Source organism: Oncorhynchus tshawytscha, linkage group LG19 (assembly GCF_018296145.1).
Source record: "Oncorhynchus tshawytscha isolate Ot180627B linkage group LG19, Otsh_v2.0, whole genome shotgun sequence".
Taxonomy (NCBI): Eukaryota; Metazoa; Chordata; class Actinopteri; order Salmoniformes; family Salmonidae; genus Oncorhynchus; species Oncorhynchus tshawytscha.
Window position 1 is genome coordinate 42,825,032 of NC_056447.1, and position 20,225 is coordinate 42,845,256.

At 44.1% G+C, this 20,225-nt stretch overlaps 2 protein-coding genes across 17 annotated transcripts in view; both read right to left on the reverse strand.

Annotated features, from left to right (window-relative positions):
- Nucleotides 1-1,663: 1,663 nt before the first annotated feature.
- Nucleotides 1,664-3,547, reverse strand: rep15 (RAB15 effector protein). The gene has a single exon (XM_042301710.1). It carries the CDS (start codon nucleotides 3,545-3,547, stop codon nucleotides 2,669-2,671), a length of 879 nt encoding a protein of 292 aa, XP_042157644.1. The 3' UTR covers nucleotides 1,664-2,668.
- LOC112218811 (liprin-beta-2-like) overlaps nucleotides 3,532-20,225 on the reverse strand; it is a 96,400-nt gene continuing 79,706 nt past the window's right edge. For 10 of the 16 annotated variants that reach the window (XM_042301704.1, XM_042301703.1, XM_042301701.1 and 7 more), the window contains 19 exons: nucleotides 19,622-19,697; nucleotides 19,181-19,287; nucleotides 18,855-18,922; nucleotides 18,480-18,554; nucleotides 18,081-18,141; nucleotides 17,767-17,802; nucleotides 17,250-17,388; nucleotides 15,765-15,900; nucleotides 12,834-12,962; nucleotides 12,495-12,645; nucleotides 11,558-11,669; nucleotides 11,359-11,447; nucleotides 11,104-11,226; nucleotides 9,320-9,445; nucleotides 7,988-8,176; nucleotides 7,119-7,304; nucleotides 5,534-5,599; nucleotides 3,806-3,865; nucleotides 3,532-3,586 (listed from right to left, as the gene is read on the reverse strand). In XM_042301704.1, the coding sequence (XP_042157638.1) occupies nucleotides 3,563-3,586; nucleotides 3,806-3,865; nucleotides 5,534-5,599; nucleotides 7,119-7,304; nucleotides 7,988-8,176; nucleotides 9,320-9,445; nucleotides 11,104-11,226; nucleotides 11,359-11,447; nucleotides 11,558-11,669; nucleotides 12,495-12,645; nucleotides 12,834-12,962; nucleotides 15,765-15,900; nucleotides 17,250-17,388; nucleotides 17,767-17,802; nucleotides 18,081-18,141; nucleotides 18,480-18,554; nucleotides 18,855-18,922; nucleotides 19,181-19,287; nucleotides 19,622-19,697 (1,953 nt within the window). In that variant the 3' untranslated portion in view covers nucleotides 3,532-3,562. Of the gene's footprint in view, nucleotides 3,587-3,805; nucleotides 3,866-4,577; nucleotides 5,240-5,533; nucleotides 5,600-6,917; nucleotides 7,305-7,987; nucleotides 8,177-9,319; nucleotides 9,446-11,103; nucleotides 11,227-11,358; nucleotides 11,448-11,557; nucleotides 11,670-12,494; nucleotides 12,646-12,833; nucleotides 12,963-15,764; nucleotides 15,901-17,249; nucleotides 17,389-17,766; nucleotides 17,803-18,080; nucleotides 18,142-18,479; nucleotides 18,555-18,854; nucleotides 18,923-19,180; nucleotides 19,288-19,621; nucleotides 19,698-20,225 lie in introns of those variants that run through there. The other 6 variants (XM_042301709.1, XM_042301708.1, XR_006079375.1 and 3 more) reach the window with 5 other exon arrangements.

Sequence of the window (20,225 nt, forward strand, 5' to 3'; positions counted from 1 at the left end):
ATCATCAACTGCAAATTGGCTTAAATGTCTGGGTGCTTTTTCAGGGATTACCTCCATGCTGCAGCTGATTCACAGTATTTACAGCAGACCCTGCAGATGACACCAAGTGCTCCCTCATATTTGCTAACCAGGTCAGTCTCACCGGCGTACAGGGAAGAGTCACATCCCACACAGTATTAAACCGTCGCCGTGGATTATCAATGAAGTGGACACAGAGCTTGTTATGAATACAACTTCAATGACAATCATCAAATCCAAAATCAAATCAAATTGTATTAGTCACATGCGCCAAATACAACAGGTACAACAGACGATCTGATGATAGACAACCAAGATCAATGTCTCACCTTTAGTATGGTTTAACAAGACTCAATGACACACTGTATTAGTTGAAGCACTAGCAATTGTAAACCTTCTTCTAATGATGGTCTCTTGCCCCCAGACTAAGGATATTCTACTGCGGGAGGAACTAGAGAAGGTGCTGAAGAGTCACTCTGAACAACTCAATTTGTGGTTCACTATTGACAGACCTCCACAGGGTAAGACCATACTATTCCATGATAAAAAAGATTAAGGTACAGGGTTGTCATGGGCTAATACCATTGTATCATTCGTGTTGGACTGCAATTTTTTTTTTTTTACCATGCTGTGTCACCATATTATAACACCCTTCATAGGTTCTACGTTCTATTTAGATTCTGTTTTGCCATGTGACCCGTCAGCTATACTGTAGCTTCCTCATATGGTACAGTATGCAAATGAGGCTCCAGCTAATTGTCTATCCTGGCACTCATCCGTTAGTTCCACATAAATGAAACACATCTTCGCTAACAGGGTGTGATCATTTAATTGGCCTGCAGGGCTGATCCTTATCTGTTGATTAAAAACAGTTGAATTCAGCTTCTGTTTTCCTCTAATTACAGACTGGAAGTACAGCTCAGGGTTTGTGAACGCTGATACGATGAAAGAGATGAAAGAGCACCTTCCCCTGGTGTCCAACGATGTGCTCATTGTCATGTGTGGCCCACTCCCCATGACCCTGCATCCGCCCCAACCTCTCAGTTCTGGGCTACAAGACAGAGAACACATTCACATACTGATAACTCCCAGGCCTCCAACTAGGCATAGATACATTAAAACGCACCAGGATATTTAAGACAATATGTTCTATTGAATTCTGTATGTAGAACACAATGTAACAGCCTACATTTCAAGACCAACAGGATATTCTCTAACGTTTTGAATAACAATTGTCATATTTGCATGTTGCATATTTGCAACATTCAAATAACATTTTTCTGTGAGATACTGTGAAAAGTTAGTTGGCTTTCAGTATGTTTCAACTGTTTTAGTAACAATTGTTCTAATTATGTACTGTATCTAAAGCTTTTGGATGTTTTGTACTGTATCTAAAGCATTTGGATGTTTTGTTGAATCTCATTACTCATTAAATCCATCTCTACACATAATCAGATGTCTTTGTGGTATTGGGGAGAAAGAGTAGTATTATTCTCGGCACCACACTGTGTATATATAACATGAGGCCTTAGCAAACCTGCATATTTAAACACAAATCCCTTCATTTACATTATGCTACTTACCACTGAGCATAATCCTCAACATAAATAATCCTCTTCTAAACAAGATAACTCAAGACATCCAGAAATATATAATAATTTATTTTTGAACTCCCCATCCTGTTATTTTCTACTTTGACTCAACTTTAAGAGAACAATCCACCTTAATCAAATGAACTTAGAATAAGGTTTTGGGTGAATCTATCACAATGTGTTCAGTCGTAAAGTCCATCCTTGAAAATACAAACATATTTTGTGGCAAATCATAGTTTCCATGTCAACATAAGCTGTACAGAGGTTTTAATATCAATGAGTAGTGACAGCAGACAGGTCGTTTGTGTGAATTTCCACATTAGTGCAATGCCAGTGAAGTGTTAAGTCCATTAAGGCCTAGATTCAATCAGATCATGTGTTAACTGGCAATAACCGACACCTGAATGGCTGATGTTTTGGCTGTGTCGGAGGTGTAACTGCATTGGAGCTGTCAAATCGGTGAGCAGCTGCTCTTGATCTTTGTCACAAAGCCACACCCGTCCCACTTTCGTTAGAAGTTCAGAAGGAGAAAGTGTAGGCTATGTAGAAATAATGATGCTCAAATTGAAAATCATTCAACTAAATAATGAGGGTTTCTATCATCTTAATGGAGATGTAGATTCCGTCTCACATTCCAGTGTTCCAACTTGTAAACAAGGCTGCGTGGGATTTCTGTTAATGTGACTCTGCGCAGCCAATAGCAATGTTCGCTTTCGGTATAATGTCAGGAGCCGCTTTTGGATTTGACAGCTCTAATGCAGTTTAATCTCCGACACTGCCAAAAGAACCACTATGTGGATGTCGGCTAAAGCGGATCTGATTGAATAGAGCTCTAACAGAAATACTAACCACAGGGGTGTGAGCAGCTGTCAGCAGGCATGGGTCAGTAGTCCACAAACGAGATATGGACACAGGCCAATTTCAGCACACTCGGTCCCCAAATCCCAGGCAAGCATAAACCCACCAATCACAACAGTCCATCCTCCCATGTGAAACACTACAGTAAACAGAGTAATCTGAAAGGTCCCATATGGCTGCTCTGTCATCGATCACACTGGTCAGGTAAACTTGATGAGCAAAGTTAAAGGGTCAGAATCTCTCTTGGTGACAATAGCCTGTAGCATTCCAGTGGGTGTGTGTAAGTACCTGGATCCTTTAAAGAAATTCTCAATGAGTGCACGGTTGATCTTAGTCTTCCCTATAGCAGCGTGAAAGTTGTTGCTCAGCACTCCGTAGATGTTGCCCGGGTCGCCCTTGCGGCCGAAGAGGAGAAAGAGGGCGTAGCAGTCATTACCGATGGAGGCACAGAAATCTACCATCCTCTCTGCCTTGTTCTTATGAGCAGACTCCATCTTGGCCATCTGCATGGATTCAGTGTATACCTCCGGGGGGACGTCCTCGGCTGGCCCTCCCCCCCTCTCGGGCAGGTGCAGGATCTGCACCGCGATCTGGATGCGGGGGTTCTTGGTGGGCCTCTCCAGCACAGCCCACACCCAGTCAGCACCAAGGAGGATGCGCTGCTGCTTGGTCATGGTGGTGCAGTTGAAGGAGTCGGTCATGTGGAGGTGGCTGCTCTGGGTGATGTAGGTCATTAGAAAGATATCATTGAGGGCTGACGGGCTAGGCTGGAACTTGTCCTCTGGGTCCAGGAACAGGAGGTACTCCTGTGTCCTAGCTGCAGCTATCCCCACACAGTCAGTGAATAGAGGGACAAAATCGTTGGGGTTGTTGGGGGTTCTCCACAGAGTGGAGAATATACTGGGTATGTCTGGGTCTGGTAGCTTGCTCTCTCTCCTTCCCCACAGGGTTGGGAAGTTAAAGTTCATGTTTGGAATGGTCATGTTTGGAGCTGGTGGCTTCTTCTGTAGCCTCTCCCACCAGGTTGAGATTTTCTTGGGAATGTCCGGGGCTGGTTGTTTGCTCTCTATCTTCCCCATGTCTACAGGACTAGGTCAGAGGGTGGTTTCCCTTATAACCTGAACATGTGATAACAACAGTATAGTTTATTGTTGTAGAAATGATCATTTACATAAAAGTTACAAAATTATACTTGTGTAATAACAGGGGTTGAAGGTACATAACCCTAATGGAACCCAAACCTTAGAAACTTAGAAACTACAAACATATTTGGATTGTACTGTGTTTGCTCCAGATTGATAAAAAAGTCATATAAAATTAATTAAATGAAAACTCACCAGTATGGGTCTGCCTTTGATGTTTGGAACGGCTCCAGCCCCTCTCTCCTCTCTGGAACCCTAGTGAGATATTAGGATGTGCTGGATTGAAGCAGATGAACAACCAGCAGAAGGATCCTCATACAGGTTATACTTGGCTTTGGACAGTACACTGGGTTACCGAACTCTTAGAGAGCAGGCTTCCCTTAGTGTTTGCTCTCTCACAGAAGGGATCCTCTGGTCTGGTGACTTGTTATAGGGACGTACCACAGAGACTACATCTGCCTATGCAAATATATGCCAATTATGTGTGGAAACATGGAAAAACCTGTTTCTTATTGTTCCAATACAAATTAGCTGTATTAAGTGTTGGGTGTGTTTGTTTCCAGTATGACCTAGTGCCTTATTTTAACCAGGGATATGTCCAGGTAACTTTGAAAACATATACTGAACAAAAATAGAAATGTAACATGCAAAGTGTTGGTCCCATGTTCCATGAGCAGAAATAAAAGATCCCATAAATGTTCCATAGCCACAAAAAGCTTATTTCTCTCAAATGTTGAGCACAAATTTGTTTACATCCCTGTTAGTGAGCATTTCTCCTTTGTCGTGATAATTCATCCACCTGACAGGTGTGGCATATCAAGAAGCTGATTAAACAGATTGATCATTACACAGGTGCACATTGTGCTGGGGACAATATATGGCCACTTTTGTCACACAACACGTCACAGATGTCTCAAGTTTTGAGGGAGCATGCAATTGGCATGCTGCCTACAGGAATGTCCCACAGAGCTGTTGCCAGAGAATTTGAATGTTCATTTCTCTACCGTAATCCGCCTCCAATGTTGTTTTAGAGAATTTGGCAGTAGATCCAACCGACCTAACAACCGCAGGTCACGTGTGCTGATGTTATAGGAACTGTAACTCAGTAAAATCTTTGAAATTGTTGCATGTTGTGTTTATATTTTTGTTCAGTATACGTAACAAACAAGTTGTAAAATATGATATGTACATATATTGTACAAAATAAGAGAGTTTGGTCAATATTACAGGGAAATAGATTACGTAGGGAAAAGAGCACTTTAATACATGTTTAAGTGGCTTGCGGTAGGCCTATACTTTTCACCAAAAAGACAAAGTACATACTATTCACTATTAAGTTTGAAAGAGCTTCACTCCAATGACACACGTAAGACAATGGCTTCAACGTTCATTGTGTTTCTGTCACTAATACAGAAGTAGTGTTCATTATAGTCCTGTATTATGATGAGATAAGGGCCAGTTGAGGTTGCTGGTAAAGCACCCTACGTTGAGTTTGGGTTGGTATGAGGCCGCGCTTTCCCTTGGTTGATTGGCTGTGTTGGTTAGCGTGGCCAGCGTGGCATCCTCTCAGACTAGTGCTGTTTGAGGGCGTCTCATCTCCTTCAGAACCTCATCTCGGCTAAGCAAATACTGAAAGCAAGAAGGGCCAGGGGCTGGGGTTAGCAGGGAGTGTTATGCTGCAATGTTTGTCAGTTAAAGGCTTAAGGCTAATGTCCCAACAAAGTCAATTCAAAATCTATTTGTTGAAGCCTGTTTGTTCAGTTGCAACGCCTGCTGTCAGCAAATATAATAACACCAAAGTACCACAGCATTGAGGAGAAAAGTAAAACACAACAGCTTAAAAGGAAATACTTTGTTATCTGGTTATTTAATTAAACAGATATTAAAAGCTTGTTGAACGAGACTGACCGAGGAGCTACTTACCGTGAGTTGGTTAATTCCCTCAGACAGAGCTTCTATCTGCAGCACGGGCCCCTCTGTCACCGCCATCTGCAAAGTCAGGCCTTTCATCAAACACAACACCTAGGGGCTCCATTCAAACTGTATCATTGAAGTTCATTTCTGATTGAGCTGACATATGCAGTATTTCTTGTGAATGCAGTAATGCTAAATTCCACGATATGGATTGAATAGAGCCCCTAGTCCTAGAGCTACTTTTACTACTGACAGGCCAGGTCATCAATGACATAACACACAGTGCTTTGTTTAGTCCCATGCATGACGGGTGGCAGGGTAGAAGGATCTAGCTGCTGACCAAGCACCACTGTTCAAGTCATAGGTCACATTCCATGCCAACTACATTGCAGTCCTTGCATTGCATAAACCAATGATTACGTGCCATGTCATCAACTGTGCAGTCGGGTATCAGACTGCTATATGATGTGATTAGCTGATATGTAATTTAGATACATATCCAGGTGTTGTGAGATCTGGCAGGTGTCTGCAGTGTAGTCAGCCTAGAACGTGGCCATTATGGATTTATGATAAAGATGTACCTGAAGATGGTTGAGCCCCCCACTCAAGGTGCTCCAATATGCACTACTCCATTGTGCATATAATGGGTCAATCATGATGATCAGAAGAATTGATGAGCCAGTTAGTGAATGCTAATGGTTAATTAATGATGCATGCTGATGTCTCTGCACTGCACAATGTATTTCATTACAAGTGTCTCTTTGATTCAAGTTTCCTTAAAATGAGCATCATTTCATCATAAAATGGAGACAAGGCTACTGTCTCCTTCTCTAATGAGAGAAGCATACTTTGTATAAAGATTGAATATAATTTATCAAGAAGAATAAAACACTTATCACACTTGTATTTTTATTGATGGATTTGGATAATGCTATTTACAATTAATGACAACGAGGGATTCTTTGATTGAAGCGTTATCTTTAACTATAAAAATATCATAACAGTCATATATGAAAATAACAGTGCGTAATCACAATCTGGAATCCATCAAAATGTGCACAGCTATAAAATCTCATTGTACTTCTTTCAATTTATTTACCAACATAAATATGTGAAATGCATTCCTCCATATGCAAATATTGCACAAGTTCATTCCATAACTGTCTGACAAACAGCAACATTACTTTCTACTGGTTAGGAATATATTTAAAAACAATGGATGAACACCATTATGTGAATCTCAAATACAGGTGTTAAAATGATCATTAGAATGATGCACAATATTGTTTACAATAGTAGCATTATCCTACTGCATTAAAGGGGTGAGGTGATAGATCACAGCTAGGCTTGTGAATCCCCCGAGAACATAGGAGCGGTGAGCTCTCCCACTCACCATCCACTCTTAAGTGTCCAGAGTGCAGCTCATGCCTGAGGCTGGGGTTGATTGTTAGATGATGGCACGTGAGGGGTGTGGAGGTGAGTGTGCTGGGGTGAGTTGGATAGGCATGGCAGGAAGAGGTGGGGTTATTGGCTGCAAGCTGAGTAGTGATGGGTAGGTAGGTACAGTAGTTTGACATCAGCTGTTTGGCCCCACCTGCTGCCGTCTGTCTGGGTCTCTGTCTAGGATGGGGCTGAGGCCCCTGAAGCCGGAGTAGGGCCGGTGGGCCCCGTTCAGCACCGCCTGAACCTGGGCTGCCTCCAGGGGGCAAATGTAGTCTGTTGACTCGTCACACCTCTTCTTCCTCAGGTGGCCGAAGTTTGAGAAGCCCAACTTTTTTGGCTGAACAGGAGATAGCACAGAGAGAACATGGTTTATGAACAGATTGAGATAAAGCTATGTGTCACTTCTATTCTAGCTCTTTAACCATCATCAGTGAATAGATTTCTAAACACCGTACAAAATGGGCAGTGTTGCTATAAAAGGTTCCTTTAAGCCTAATTGTGCTGACTAAGTACATTATGCTATCGCAAAAATTTTCCTCAGCACATTTTCTGCTAGCCTTAACAAAGTGGTGAGTCTTAGACATGAGCTGGTGCTACAAAAGCCTGCTGCACGCAAAGCTGCTAGGTGGTCTTAGAGCTTGCCAGGTCTGAGGTATCACACTGAGGATTAAGGTGTTGTCTGTCTCTCTAAAGAGATGAGGAAGGGGAGGAGGTTAGGGGGAAAGAGAGAGAGAAAGCGGTGAGAGAGAGAAAGAGGAGAGAGAGAGAGAGAGAGAGAGAGAGAGAGAGAGAGAGAGAGAAGAGAGAGAGAGGGAGAGAAAGAGAGAGAGAGAGAGAGAAAGAGAAAGAGAGAGAGAGAGGGGAGAGAGGAGAGAGGAGAGAGTGGGGGGCAGAGAGAGGGAGGAGGGGGAGAGAGAGTGGGAACGAGGAGAGTGAGAGAAAGAATGAAAAAAAGAGGGCTCCTAACAGGGTGGTGGTTCAGCCCTAGGCGTACTACAGTACAGTACTGTCATCTCTTACCCTGACTTTGGCTGTGGTGCTGAGCGGAGCGTAGCCTAAAGACTCCATGAACTCCCTCTTCTCCTGCTGAGCCTGGGAGCCCACCAGCATGTTGAAGTTGGTGGCCAGGTGACGTCGCAGCAGGGTCTTCTGAGGGGGGATGTTCAGCAGCATGGCCAGGGTATCTGAGTTAAAACGAGGCTCCAGAATCTAGGGGTCATTAGAGAAGATTCAGAGGAAGATACATGCTACATACAGACAATTACACAGAAAACTGAGATGGAATGAATTGGTAAAAGATAATAATTAAAAATAAACTTGGCTAAGGGAGTCTTGAACTGTATGTCTGACTGTATCCAAATGTACCTGAGCTGATATATAGTAGAAAGGTATAAGAAGGGGCTGATTCAGTCATGTGGGGTGTGTATTTACGATGAGGCCCCCGTGCACCCCGTTGCCCCTCAGGTTACTTATGATGAGGCCCCCGTGCACCCTGCTGCCCCTCAGGTTACTTACGATGAGGCCCCGTGCACCCGTTGCCCCTCAGGTTACTTACGATGAGGCCCCCGTGCACCCTGCTGCCCCTCAGGTTACTTACGATGAGGCCCCCGTGCACCCTGCCGCCCCTCAGGTTACTTATGATGAGGCCCCGTGCACCCCAGGTTACTTACGATGAGGCCCCGTGCACCCTGCTGCCCCTCAGGTTACTTACGATGAGGCCCCCGTGCACCCCGTTGCCCCTCAGGTTACTTACGATGAGGCCCCGTGCACCCTGCTGCCCCTCAGGTTACTTACGATGAGGCCCCGTGCACCCTGCTGCCCCTCAGGTTACTTATGATGAGGCCCCGTGCACCCCAGGTTACTTACGATGAGGCCCCGTGCACCCTGCTGCCCCTCAGGTTACTTACGATGAGGCCCTGTGCACCCTGCTGCCCCTCAGGTTACTTACGATGAGGCCCCCGTGCACCCTGCTGCCCCTCAGGTTACTTACGATGAGGCCCCGTGCACCCTGCTGCCCCTCAGGTTACTTATGATGAGGCCCCGTGCACCCCAGGTTACTTACGATGAGGCCCCGTGCACCCCGCTGCCCCTCAGGTTACTTACGATGAGGCCCCGTGCACCCTGCTGCCCCTCAGGTTACTTACGATGAGGCCCCCGTGCACCCTGCTGCCCCTCAGGTTACTTACGATGAGGCCCCCGTGCACCCTGCTGCCCCTCAGGTTACTTACGATGAGGCCCCGTGCACCCTGCTGCCCCTCAGGTTACTTACGATGAGGCCCCGTGCACCCTGCTGCCCCTCAGGTTACTTACAATGAGGCCCCCGTGCACCCTGCTGCCCCTCAGGTTACTTACGATGAGGCCCCCGTGCACCCCGCTGCCCCTCAGGTTGGGTGCGTATTCTGCCAGGTCCACTGAGCGAAGCCACTCCATCACCCTGTGGTTCGACCACTGAACCACCTCCGAGGGAGAAGTCTTGTTCTAGCAGGAAATATGAAACATGTATGAGAAAACACAACTAAAGATGTAGGATCTTCATTTGACCTATATTGTCACAGCTACAGTTGAAGTTGAAAGTTTACATACACTTAGGTTGGAGTCATTAAAACTCGTTTTTCAACCACTCCACAAATTTCTTGTTACTATAGTTTTGGCAAGTCGGTTAGGACATCTACCTTGTGCACACAAGTCATTTTTCCAACAATTGTTTACAGACAGATTATTTCACTTATAACTCACTGTATCACAATTCCAGTGGGTCAGAAGTTTACATACACTAAGTTGACCGTGCCTTTAAACAGCTTGGAAAATTCCAGAAAATGATGTCATGGCTTTAGAAGCTTCTGATAGGCTAATTGACATCATTTGAGTCAACTGGAGGTGCACCTGTGGATGTATTTCAAGGCCTACCTTCAAACGCAGTGCCTCTTTGCTTGACATCATGGCAAAATGAAAAGAAATCAGCCAAGAACTGAAAAATTGTAGGCCTCCACAAGTCTAGTTCATCCTTGGGAGCAATTTCCAAATGCCTGAAGGTACCACGTTCATCTCTACAAACAATAGTACGCAAGTATAAACACCTTGGGACCACGCAGCCGTCATACCGCTCAGGAAGGAGACGCGTTCGGTCTCCTAGAGATGAATGTACTTTGGTACGAGAAGTGCAAATCAATCTCAGAACAACAGCAAAGGACCTTGTGAAGATGCTGAAGGAAACAGGTACAAAAGTATCTATATCCACAGTCAAACGAGTCCTATATCGACATAACCTGAAAGGCCACTCAGCAAGTAAGGTTTACAACTGTAAATGGGGACAAAGTTCATACTTTTTTGAGAAATGTCCTCTGGTCTAATGAAACAAAAATAAAACAATTTGGCAATAATGACCATCGTTATGTTTGAAAGAAAAAGGGGGAGCCTTGCAAGCCAAAGAACACCATCCCAACCGTGATGCACGGGGGTGGCAGCATCATGTTGTGGGGGTGTGCTTTGCTGCAGGAGGGACTGGTGCACTTCACAAAATAGATGGCATCATGAGGGAGAAAATTATAGGGATATATTGACTCAACATCTCAAGACATCAGTCAGGAAGTTAAAGCTTGGTGGCAAATGGGTCTTCCAAATGAACAATAACCCCAAGCATACTTCCAAAATTGTAGAAAAATGGCATAAGGACAACAAAGTCAAGGTATTGGAGTGACTATCACAAAGACCTGACCTCATCCTTTTGAAAATTTGTGGGCAGAACTGAAAAAGTGTGTGCTAGCAAGGTGGCTGACAAACCTGACTCAGGTACACCACCTCTGTCAGGAGGAATGGGCCAAGAAATGTTTTACCCAAGTTAAACAATTTAAAGGCAATGCTACCAAATACTAATTGAGTGTATGTAATCTTCTGAATGTGATTAAATAAATAAAAGCTGAAATAAATCCTTCTCTCTACTATTATTCTAACATTTCACATTCTTAAAATAAAGTGGTAACTGACCTAAGACAGGGAATTTTTACTAGGATTAAATGTGAGGAATTGTGAAAAACTGAGTTTAAATGTATTTGGCTAAGGTGTATGTAAACTTCCGACTTCAACTGTATATATTGTGTAAACAGAAAACCTCCTATAAACGTGCACACACGTCTCACCTCATCTCCAGGTCTTCTCTTCAGGCAGTTGGGGTTGAACTTGTTGACGTGGAGGACGTGGATAGCACACTTCACACTGAGATGATGGAGCTGACTGGTCACTTTCAGGAACAAGAGGTCATTCTGAGGGAAACAAGTCTTTCACGTTTGCTTAATTTGTATTTATTTATTTAAGCTGTATTTAAAAAGGAGGTCCCTTGAGACACTGAGACAAAAACTAGTAAAACTACAATGAAAACCAATGAATGTATTTACCACTGTCAAGTACTGAATCATTCTGCCGTCTACTCTTCCCTCGTGAAACTGACCCTTGTATTGAGGTAAACCAATGTCATCAAGCCAACCTTTGAGGACAAACAACATGACAACCAATTTTGCCAGATTGATTATACAGAATACAGCACCAAGTTTGCTGAATGTTGAGTCAATATGTTGATGACCTCCTGATACATACGTGTGACCCAGATGTGGTCCAGTTCAGAGGATTTCTCAGTCGTTTTGGTGCTGAAGGACTTGAGGGCCAACTGTAGCTTCTTCCTGTGCAGTGGATTCTTAATCCCCATTTCCTGATACCAAGATTAAGATTAAGATTAATCCAGGTTATGAACACAATCCCTTTCTACAAGATGAGTGCTGGAAATGACTGGTTTGGAAATGACTAGATTTGGAATCACTTTGCACACTATTTTACAATTGTGATTAAGATCCAAACAAAAGAGTTTGTCCTGCGTACATTGGTATGACATTTGGTGCGGGAACCTGTAAAATACAAACAATGAGTGAAGTTACATGTGAAATATAGCTCCAAACTTGCTAAAACCAACAAAGACAAAAGTCCAGCAACATGAGGACGTGAAAGAAGGAACGAAATGGCTTCTTGAAAACTAGACAGATAGAACTAGATGGTGATAAGAATGATGCATCCAAACAACGACGTTCCCTGAACGATCTCCTTTGTGTCCAAACAACGATGTTCCCTGAACGATCTCCTTTGTGTCCAAACAATGATGTTCCCTGAAGGATCTCATTTGCATCCAAACAACTACGTTCCCTGAAGGATCCCCTTCGCGTCCAAACAGTGATGTTCCCCGGAGGATCTCATTTGCATCAAAACAACGACGTTCCTTGAAGGATCTCATTTGCATCCAAACAACTACGTTCCCTGAAGGATCTCATTTGCATCCAAACAACTACGTTCCCTGAAGGATCTCCTTTGCGTCCAAACAACGATGTTCCCCGAATGATCTCCTTTGCGTCCAAACAACGATGTTCCCCTTTGCGTCCAAACAATGATGTTCCCTGAAGGAACTCCTTTGCTTACTTGACAAATAACTTTCCAACAATGTTCTGTAAACCAAAATATGTAAGCTGGGTAATTTTTTTGACTATACCTTCTCTAAGTCCTGTGGTGTGGCGGAGAGGAGGGTCTGCCCACTGTTGGCCCAATGTTGGGCCAGAATCACATACTGGTCCAGCCCACTCTCCTCTAGCCAGCAACAGACCTGCTCCGGAGTCCACTTGGAGAAGGGTGTCTTCAAATCCCTGCAAGAGAGGAGAGACAATTGGATCATCAAGACTGGAATATTTTTACTAACTGTAAGTCACTCTGGAAAAGAGTCTGCCAAATGACTAAATGTAAATGCTTTGGCTTTTTTGTATATTCTCTGTCACATGCACGTTTAAAAGGATACACTGTATACATGTATTTTGTGATACTGTCTGTCCCATACCACACAGAGGTCAATGTCTCTCCAGTCCGGGCAAGACGAGGGCTGGCGGTGGCTCTCAGTCCCCCCCTCTTAAACTCTCCAGGCTCAAGGTCCTCTCTCTGCAGGGTGCCAGACTGGGTCCTCCGAATCCTAGGGTAGAGGAGATAGAATACATCATTAGTCATTTACTAAGAATTACACAGTACCTTTGCAAGGCCACCTCCTCTACCCAGAATGACTTGTATCAGATATCTGCCATTTTCTTCATTTTATTTATTTATTTCACCTTTATTTAACCAGGTAGCCTAGTTGAGAACAAGTTCTCATTTGCAACTGCTACCTGGCCAAGATAAAGCATAGCAATTCGACACATACAACAACACAGAGTTACACATGGAATCAACAAAACATACAGCCAATAATATAGTAGAACAAAAGAAAACAAAAAGTCTATATACAGTGAGTGCAAATTAGGTAAGATAAGGGAGTTAAGGCAATAAATAGGCCATGGTGGTGAAGTAATTACAATATAGCAATTAAACACTGGAATGGTAGATGTGCAGAAGATGAATGTGCAAGTAGAGATACTGAGGTGCAAAGGAGCAAGATAAATAAATAAATACTGTATGGGGATGAGGTAGGTAGATAGATGGGCTATGTACAGGTGCAGTGATCTGTGAGCTGCTCTGACAACTGGTGCTTAAAGCTAGTGAGGGAGATATGAGACTCCAGCTTCAGAGATTTTTGCAGTTCGTTCCAGTCATTGGCAGCAGAGAACTGGAAGGAAAGACAGAGAACTGGAAGGAAAGACGACCAAAGGAGGAATTGGCTTTGGGGGTGACCAGTGAGATATACCTGCTGGAGCACGTGCTACGAGTGGGTGCTGCTATGGTGACCAGTGAGCTGAGATAAGGCGGGGCTTTACCTAGCAGAGACTTGTAGATAACCTGTAGCCAGTGGGTTTGGCGACGCGTATAAAGCGAGGGCCAACCAACGAGAGCGTACAGGTCGCAATGGTGGGTAGTGTATGGGGCATTGGTGACAAAAGGGATGGCACTGTGATAGACTGCATCCAGTTTGATGAGTAGAGTGTTGGAGGCTATTTTATAGATGACATCACCAAAGTCGAGGATCGGTAGGATGGTCAGTTTTACGAGTGTATGTTAGGCAGCATGAGTGAAGGATGCTTTGTTGCGAAATTGGAAGCCTTTTCTAGTTTGAATTTTGGATTGGAGATGCTTAATATGAGTCTGGAAGGAGAGTTTACAGTCTAACTAGACACCTAGGTATTTGTAGTTGTCCACGTATTCTAAGTCAGAGCCGTCCAGAGTAGTGATGCTGGACAGGCGAGCAGGTGCGGTTGAAAAGCATGCATTTAGTTTCCCCTGCGTTTAAGAGCAGTTGGAGGCCACGGAAGGAGAGTTTTATGGCATTGAAGCTCTACTGGAGGTTAGTTAACACAGTGTCCAAAGAGTGGCCAGAAGTATACAGAATGGTGTCGTCTGCGTACAGGTGTACCAGAGAATCACCAGCAGCAAGAGCAACATCATTGATGTATACAGAAAAGAGAGTCGGCCTGAGAATTGAACCCTGTGGGACCCCCATAGAGACAGCCAGAGGTCCGGACAACAGGCCCTCTGATTTGACATACTGGACTCTATCAGAGAAGTAGTTGGTAAACCAGGCAAGGCAATCACTTGAGAAACCAAGGCTGTCGAGTCTGCCAATAAGAATGTGGTGATTGACAGGGTCGAAAGCCTTGACCAGGTCGATGAATACGGCTGCACAGTAATGTCTCTTATCGATGGCGGTTATGATGTCGTTTAGGACCTTGAGGGTGGCTGAGGTGCACCCATGACCAGCTCTGAAACCAGATTGCATAGTGGAGAAGGTACGGTGGGATTTGAAATGGTCGGTAATCTGTTTGTTAACTTGGCTTTCGAAGACCTTAGAAAGACGGGGTAGGATAGATATAGGTCTGTAGCAGTTTGGGTCTAGAGTGTCTCCCCCTTTGAAGAGGGGGATGACCGCGGCAGCTTTCTAATCTTTGGAAATCTCAGACGATACGAAAGAGAGGTTGAACAGGCTAGTAATAGGAGTTGCACCAATTTCGGCAGATACTTTTAGTAAGAGAGGGTCCAGATTGTCTAGCCCGGCTGATTTGTAGGGGTCCAGATTTTGGAAAGCATGGCCAGCCGTAGAGAAATGCTTATTGAAATTCTCAATTATAATGGATTTATCGGTGGTGACAGTGTTTCCTAGCCTCAGAGCAGTGGGCAGCTGGGAGGAGGTGCTCTTATTCTCCATGGACTTTACAGTGTCCCAGAACTTTTTAGAGTTAGTACTACAGAATGCAAATTTTTGTTTGAAAAAGCTAGCCTTAGCTTTCCTAACTGCCTGTGTATATTTGTTCCTAACTTCCCTGAAAAGTTGCATATCAGGGGGCTATTCGATGCTAATGCAGAACGCCACAGTATGTTTTTGTGCTGATCAAGGGCAGACAGGTCTGGAGTGAACCAAGGACTATATCTATTCCTAGACCTAAATTTTTTGAATGGGGCATGCTTATTTAAGATGGTGAGGAAGGCACTTTTAAAGAATAGCCAGGCATCATCTACTGACGGGATGAGGTCAATGTCATTCCAGGTTACCCCGGCCAGGTCAATTAGAAAGGCCTGTTCGCAGAAGTGTTTTAAGGAGCGTTTGACAGGGATGAGTGGAGGCCGTTTGACCGCTGACCCATTGCGAATGCAGGCAATGATCGCTGAGATCTTGATTGAAAACAGCAGAGGTGTATTTGGAGGGTGAGTTATTTAGGATGACATCTATGAGGGTGCCCGTGTTTACGGATTTGGAGTTGTATCATTAGTATCTGAATTAATATCTCTAAATAGATATTCAGCAGTGTGCCCTTCCTGTGTACATGTGTGTGTCTTCTGTACAGGTACTCACTTCCCCCAGAGTTTCTTGATGCCCAGGTGGTTCTTCTTGTTCTCTGGGGAGACAGGAGACTGCTTTCCTGAGTCCACTCCAGACGACAGGGGGGACAGGTCCGACTGCGTGGACTCATCCAGTCTCTCCGACTTTCCTATGAGAGCAGGAGATTATGTTAAATAAGTACTGTACTACTATTTCAAACTGTTTCAATCATTTCCCTACTGTTCTCTTCATGAAAGTAAGTCATGCAAAGGTTAAGGGACACTGTATTTATTTCATTCTTTAGGGCCTACATTTAAGGTCTATGCAGGACCCACACATTTCAAGTAGATCATGCCAAAGTTTAGCCCAGTGTGAAGTGAAACAGGAAAGCATTAACATTGTTTGTGCGCTCCAACATTTTCAGTATTTATGAAGCCATTTTTACATCCGCAGATGTCACAAAGTGTTTATACAGAGTGCTTAATGCAATTTAAACGCTGTCTTAGCGGATGCCAATTCAAATCTGTGAAGACAAATTCCTCTTTTGCATATTCAATAAAACTATTTCACACAGGGAAATTAAATTACAGCCTGAGGTGAATGGGTTATCATGTTGCATCTATAGTTGTTTACAGTGGATGGTTATGCCAGTTCAGACAAGGTCTGTGCAAGCAACCCTCGCTGCACATGACATCGCCTAAGTAGCCCTGCTTTTGAGGGTAGTCAGCTTTGGGAGGGGTGCACTGCAACACCATTCATTTATGTGAGAAATAAAGGGTCAGGCATAATCCGAGACGCCTCTCTCTGACTCACTGAGGGTCTTACACCCTCCAGCACAGGCTGGAGTTTAGTCACAACTTTAATCCATAGTGAAAACAGAGGCTTGGTGCTTTGACATGCATGGGGCTTCTGCCAGAGTAGTAGCATGGTACCTAAAGCTGGAGCGCTGGCACTCCTGCAGCGGTCTTCAGCCATAACACAAACAGAAAGCCACGCAAAGCAAAAAAAGAGGACAGGAGAAACAGAACAGCAGCAAACCAAGTGAAAGATTAGTTCAGAGTGAGAGAGAATGCAGAGAATAGCTGCCCCAATACAAACCAACCACAGTATGAGAGAATAGTGAAACAGTGCCATTGTTGTAACAAGCCATAGAAGTGTATTTAAGCAATAAGGTCTGGGGGGGTGTGCTATATGGCCAATATACTACGGCTAAGGGCTGTTCTTATGCACAACGCTATGCAGAGTGCCTGGACACAGCCCTTAGCCGTGGTATAATGGCCATATATCACAAACCCCCAAGGTGCCTTATTGCTATCTACACTGGTTACCTAAGTAACGAGAGCAGTCAAAATAAATGTTTTTTTATTGTCAGCCAATCAGCATTGAGGCCTTGAACCAACCCGTTTATAATTATTTATAGTATAGACCCTAGGAAGATTTTGCTATTTGTTGTTTGAAACATTCTAGTAGGATGTTTGATAAAAACCACAAGTAGCAGTGTTTTAAGATGGAACTTACTTAGGTTCAACTCACTGTCCTCGCTATCGTCAGGGGACAGCTGGACTGGTGTGGCATACTGCTCTTGATCCCCATTCATGTCAGGTCGAGATAGCTTCCCTGGTAGGGTCTGATATTTGTTCATTTCCATGTGCCGATTCTGTAAGTGGGGGGGAACCATGGATACAGGCAAGTCACGAGTCTATTCAAAATTAAATTAAATGGCATCTGTTGACATTTGATTTCAGTTGAACTGCTACTACTGTACATTACAGAACACAAGAATCAGATTGATATTTTTTCCTTTCATGACAATATCACTGTAAATTCAATTGGATTGCCATTGGAGTCACAAGTATCCAAGAAACAACAGACAAAAGGCTAGTTTCATAAGCCTTAGAGGCATTGAGAGTATGATCGCTACTACATTTGACAGTTTCAGGTCAACCCTTGGCTCTGTTCAGGTCAGCCAGGATAAAGTCAGCTTGTGAGAGGTTAAGGGTTAGCAGCTCTGGTGAGATCATTCAGTGGAAAATACCTCTGAAACCGCTTCAACTGGTTGACCCACTACATGCTACAGGAGGGGGACCGTGCATGAAGAGAAGACACACACTGTTAGTAGACTGATGTATTGACAGTATCAACTAAACAACAAAAGTGTGAGAATGCACTGTGTTTATCACTTTTTGTTAGGTTAACAGCCATCAGAAGCGTATTGGTTATGTATTGCTGTTAGAACACGCATAACGTTTTCTAATGTGTTTGGTCAAATACAAATGAAGCACATGCTGCATGTCTAACATGGATATATTAGTCTTAAAGTTCAATCAAAATACAGCAAAATCATGAAACCTTTGGTAACGATCTGCTTTGTAACTCCTCCAGGCTGCTTGAAAGCATCTGTGGTTGGGACCTATTGAGAAAAACAACAACATTAAAACCCAACTTGCACTACAAGAGTAAAGTATTTTAACTTGAGTTACGGGTTCAGTACAGTAGAATTAAGAGTTGGAAACTCTTAGTTGGTGCTCTTCGTGGTCTGTGGCACTACCTCCCAGAAGGGATTGTGGGTAATGTGATGTGACAGGCTGGGCTCTACAGGAGAAGGGGTCTGAGAGGGCTGTTTGTGCCAGGCGGGGACATCACAGTGACAGGGTCACTCACAGCCACTTTAGCGGGCCCCTAATTAAAAGACGACCAAAACAAAGAGCAGCCTGGCTGTCACACCCATGCAGCCTCAGTTCTACTTGCCATTGTCCGTTGTGGAAGCAGCCAGCATCGCTCGGGGAGACCATCACCATGGACGTCTCCAGGGAGGTCTGGATACTGTGGCAGAGGGACAGGTCCAGTAGAACACAGTAAACTTGAGGGAGCACGGCTGGAGCAAAAGGTGTGTGTGTGTGTGTGTGTGTGTGTGTGTGTGTGTGTGTGTGTGTGAGAGAGAGAGGGAGAGAGAGAAAGTGCTTGCAAGTGTGTGGGTGTCCAGGGTTACATATGCCCTTCATGCACGTTTGGTCACCCTCTCCTAAGTACATGTCATTTTAACAACAGCAACAACAATACAAAGCTGTTGGTGAATTCTTCCTCCATGTGTGTTGAGTCAGTGTTTTTTGTTTGTTTTCTTACCTAGAGTTCAGCTCTTTCTGGAAGGATGAGGAAGACCTTAACAGAGGAGAGGAGCACCTGGAAGACATCTGAGTAGGGAGAGATCACACAGAGGACACACTTTAGACCAAGAGGTACTGGGTATGCACACTGAACAGTCTGCTAATACACTGCCATGGTATGTGAGCACAGAGGCATGGGGGTGTACTACTACTCAGTGCTTTAGGTCTATTCTATGAAAATATGTAAGAGTAGGCAGGCACAAGCACTGAGTACTTGAGAAATGCAGGTTGTAGTAGTACTGTGTTTAGTGGTTCCCAGAGGAGGAGCACGTAGAGGTCTCTTACCTCTGAACGGATGATGTCTGAATGAGCTTTATGTGTGAGAGCTCTCATCTTCAGACTCCCACTCAGTTCCTCCTCACTGCTCCCAACAAGGAGCTTCTCTCTAGTCACTAAAAACACACACACACACACACACACACACACACACACACACACACACACACACACACACACACACACACACACACACACACACACACACACACACACACACACACACACACACACACACACACAGGTAATGCAGTGCTATGACCCCTAAGCATTATCATTCAGTGCATACCCTCTTCAACATTCTTTGAATTATTTACAAAGCTTGTTTGAAAAATACTTGAATGTTTATTACCTCTGAGAGTGTGTGTGTATAAGCAGTGAGTGTGCCCAGTATAAAAGCAGTGAGTGTGTATATGCAGTGAGTGTGTATATGCAGTGAGTGTGTATTACCTTGTGCGAGGGCCATCACCTCCTTCATCTTCCTGTACTGTCTCAGGAGAACAGTGAGCTCCTCTATGTGACGGTCCTGACACAAAGAGAGAGGACTTCCATAACATACCTTCACTTTGTACAACGTCAACAAATTACAATATGTTAATTCAATGGTGGGTCTCATCCTGAATGCTGATTGGTTAAAACCGCATTCCAGCCGGTGTCTATTCCACAAGTTACCACCGGCTAAATTTATGACGTTAAAATTCCTATTTACTCTGTTCCATCTGACTGCGCAATCCAGTGATTGTGTTAGCTGTGTTGTTGGCTAGTTCCTCTGAACAACAGTGTCCTGACGAGAGAGCACATTTTTATGCCACGCAAAATCGCGCCTCATTAGCTCATTGTTATGGATGTATCCAAATAAATGTCACTAGAAAACAGCTTAAACAAATGCAAATGCAGCTACTGTTGTTATTCTTTTTGATGTTTGACGTGACTGTACGTTAGCTGTAGTTGGTTAGCTAGCAAGAGATAAGAACATTGCCAGGCAGTGTGGCACTGGAACATTTAGAACGAACAACTGGGTCGAGTCCATAGATATAGAATAAAAAGACTGAAC

Bases quoted from the DNA above. Each gene is read 5' to 3' on its own strand.
- rep15 (XM_042301710.1), bottom strand. From the start codon at position 3,547: ATGGGGAAGATAGAGAGCAAACAACCAGCCCCGGACATTCCCAAGAAA.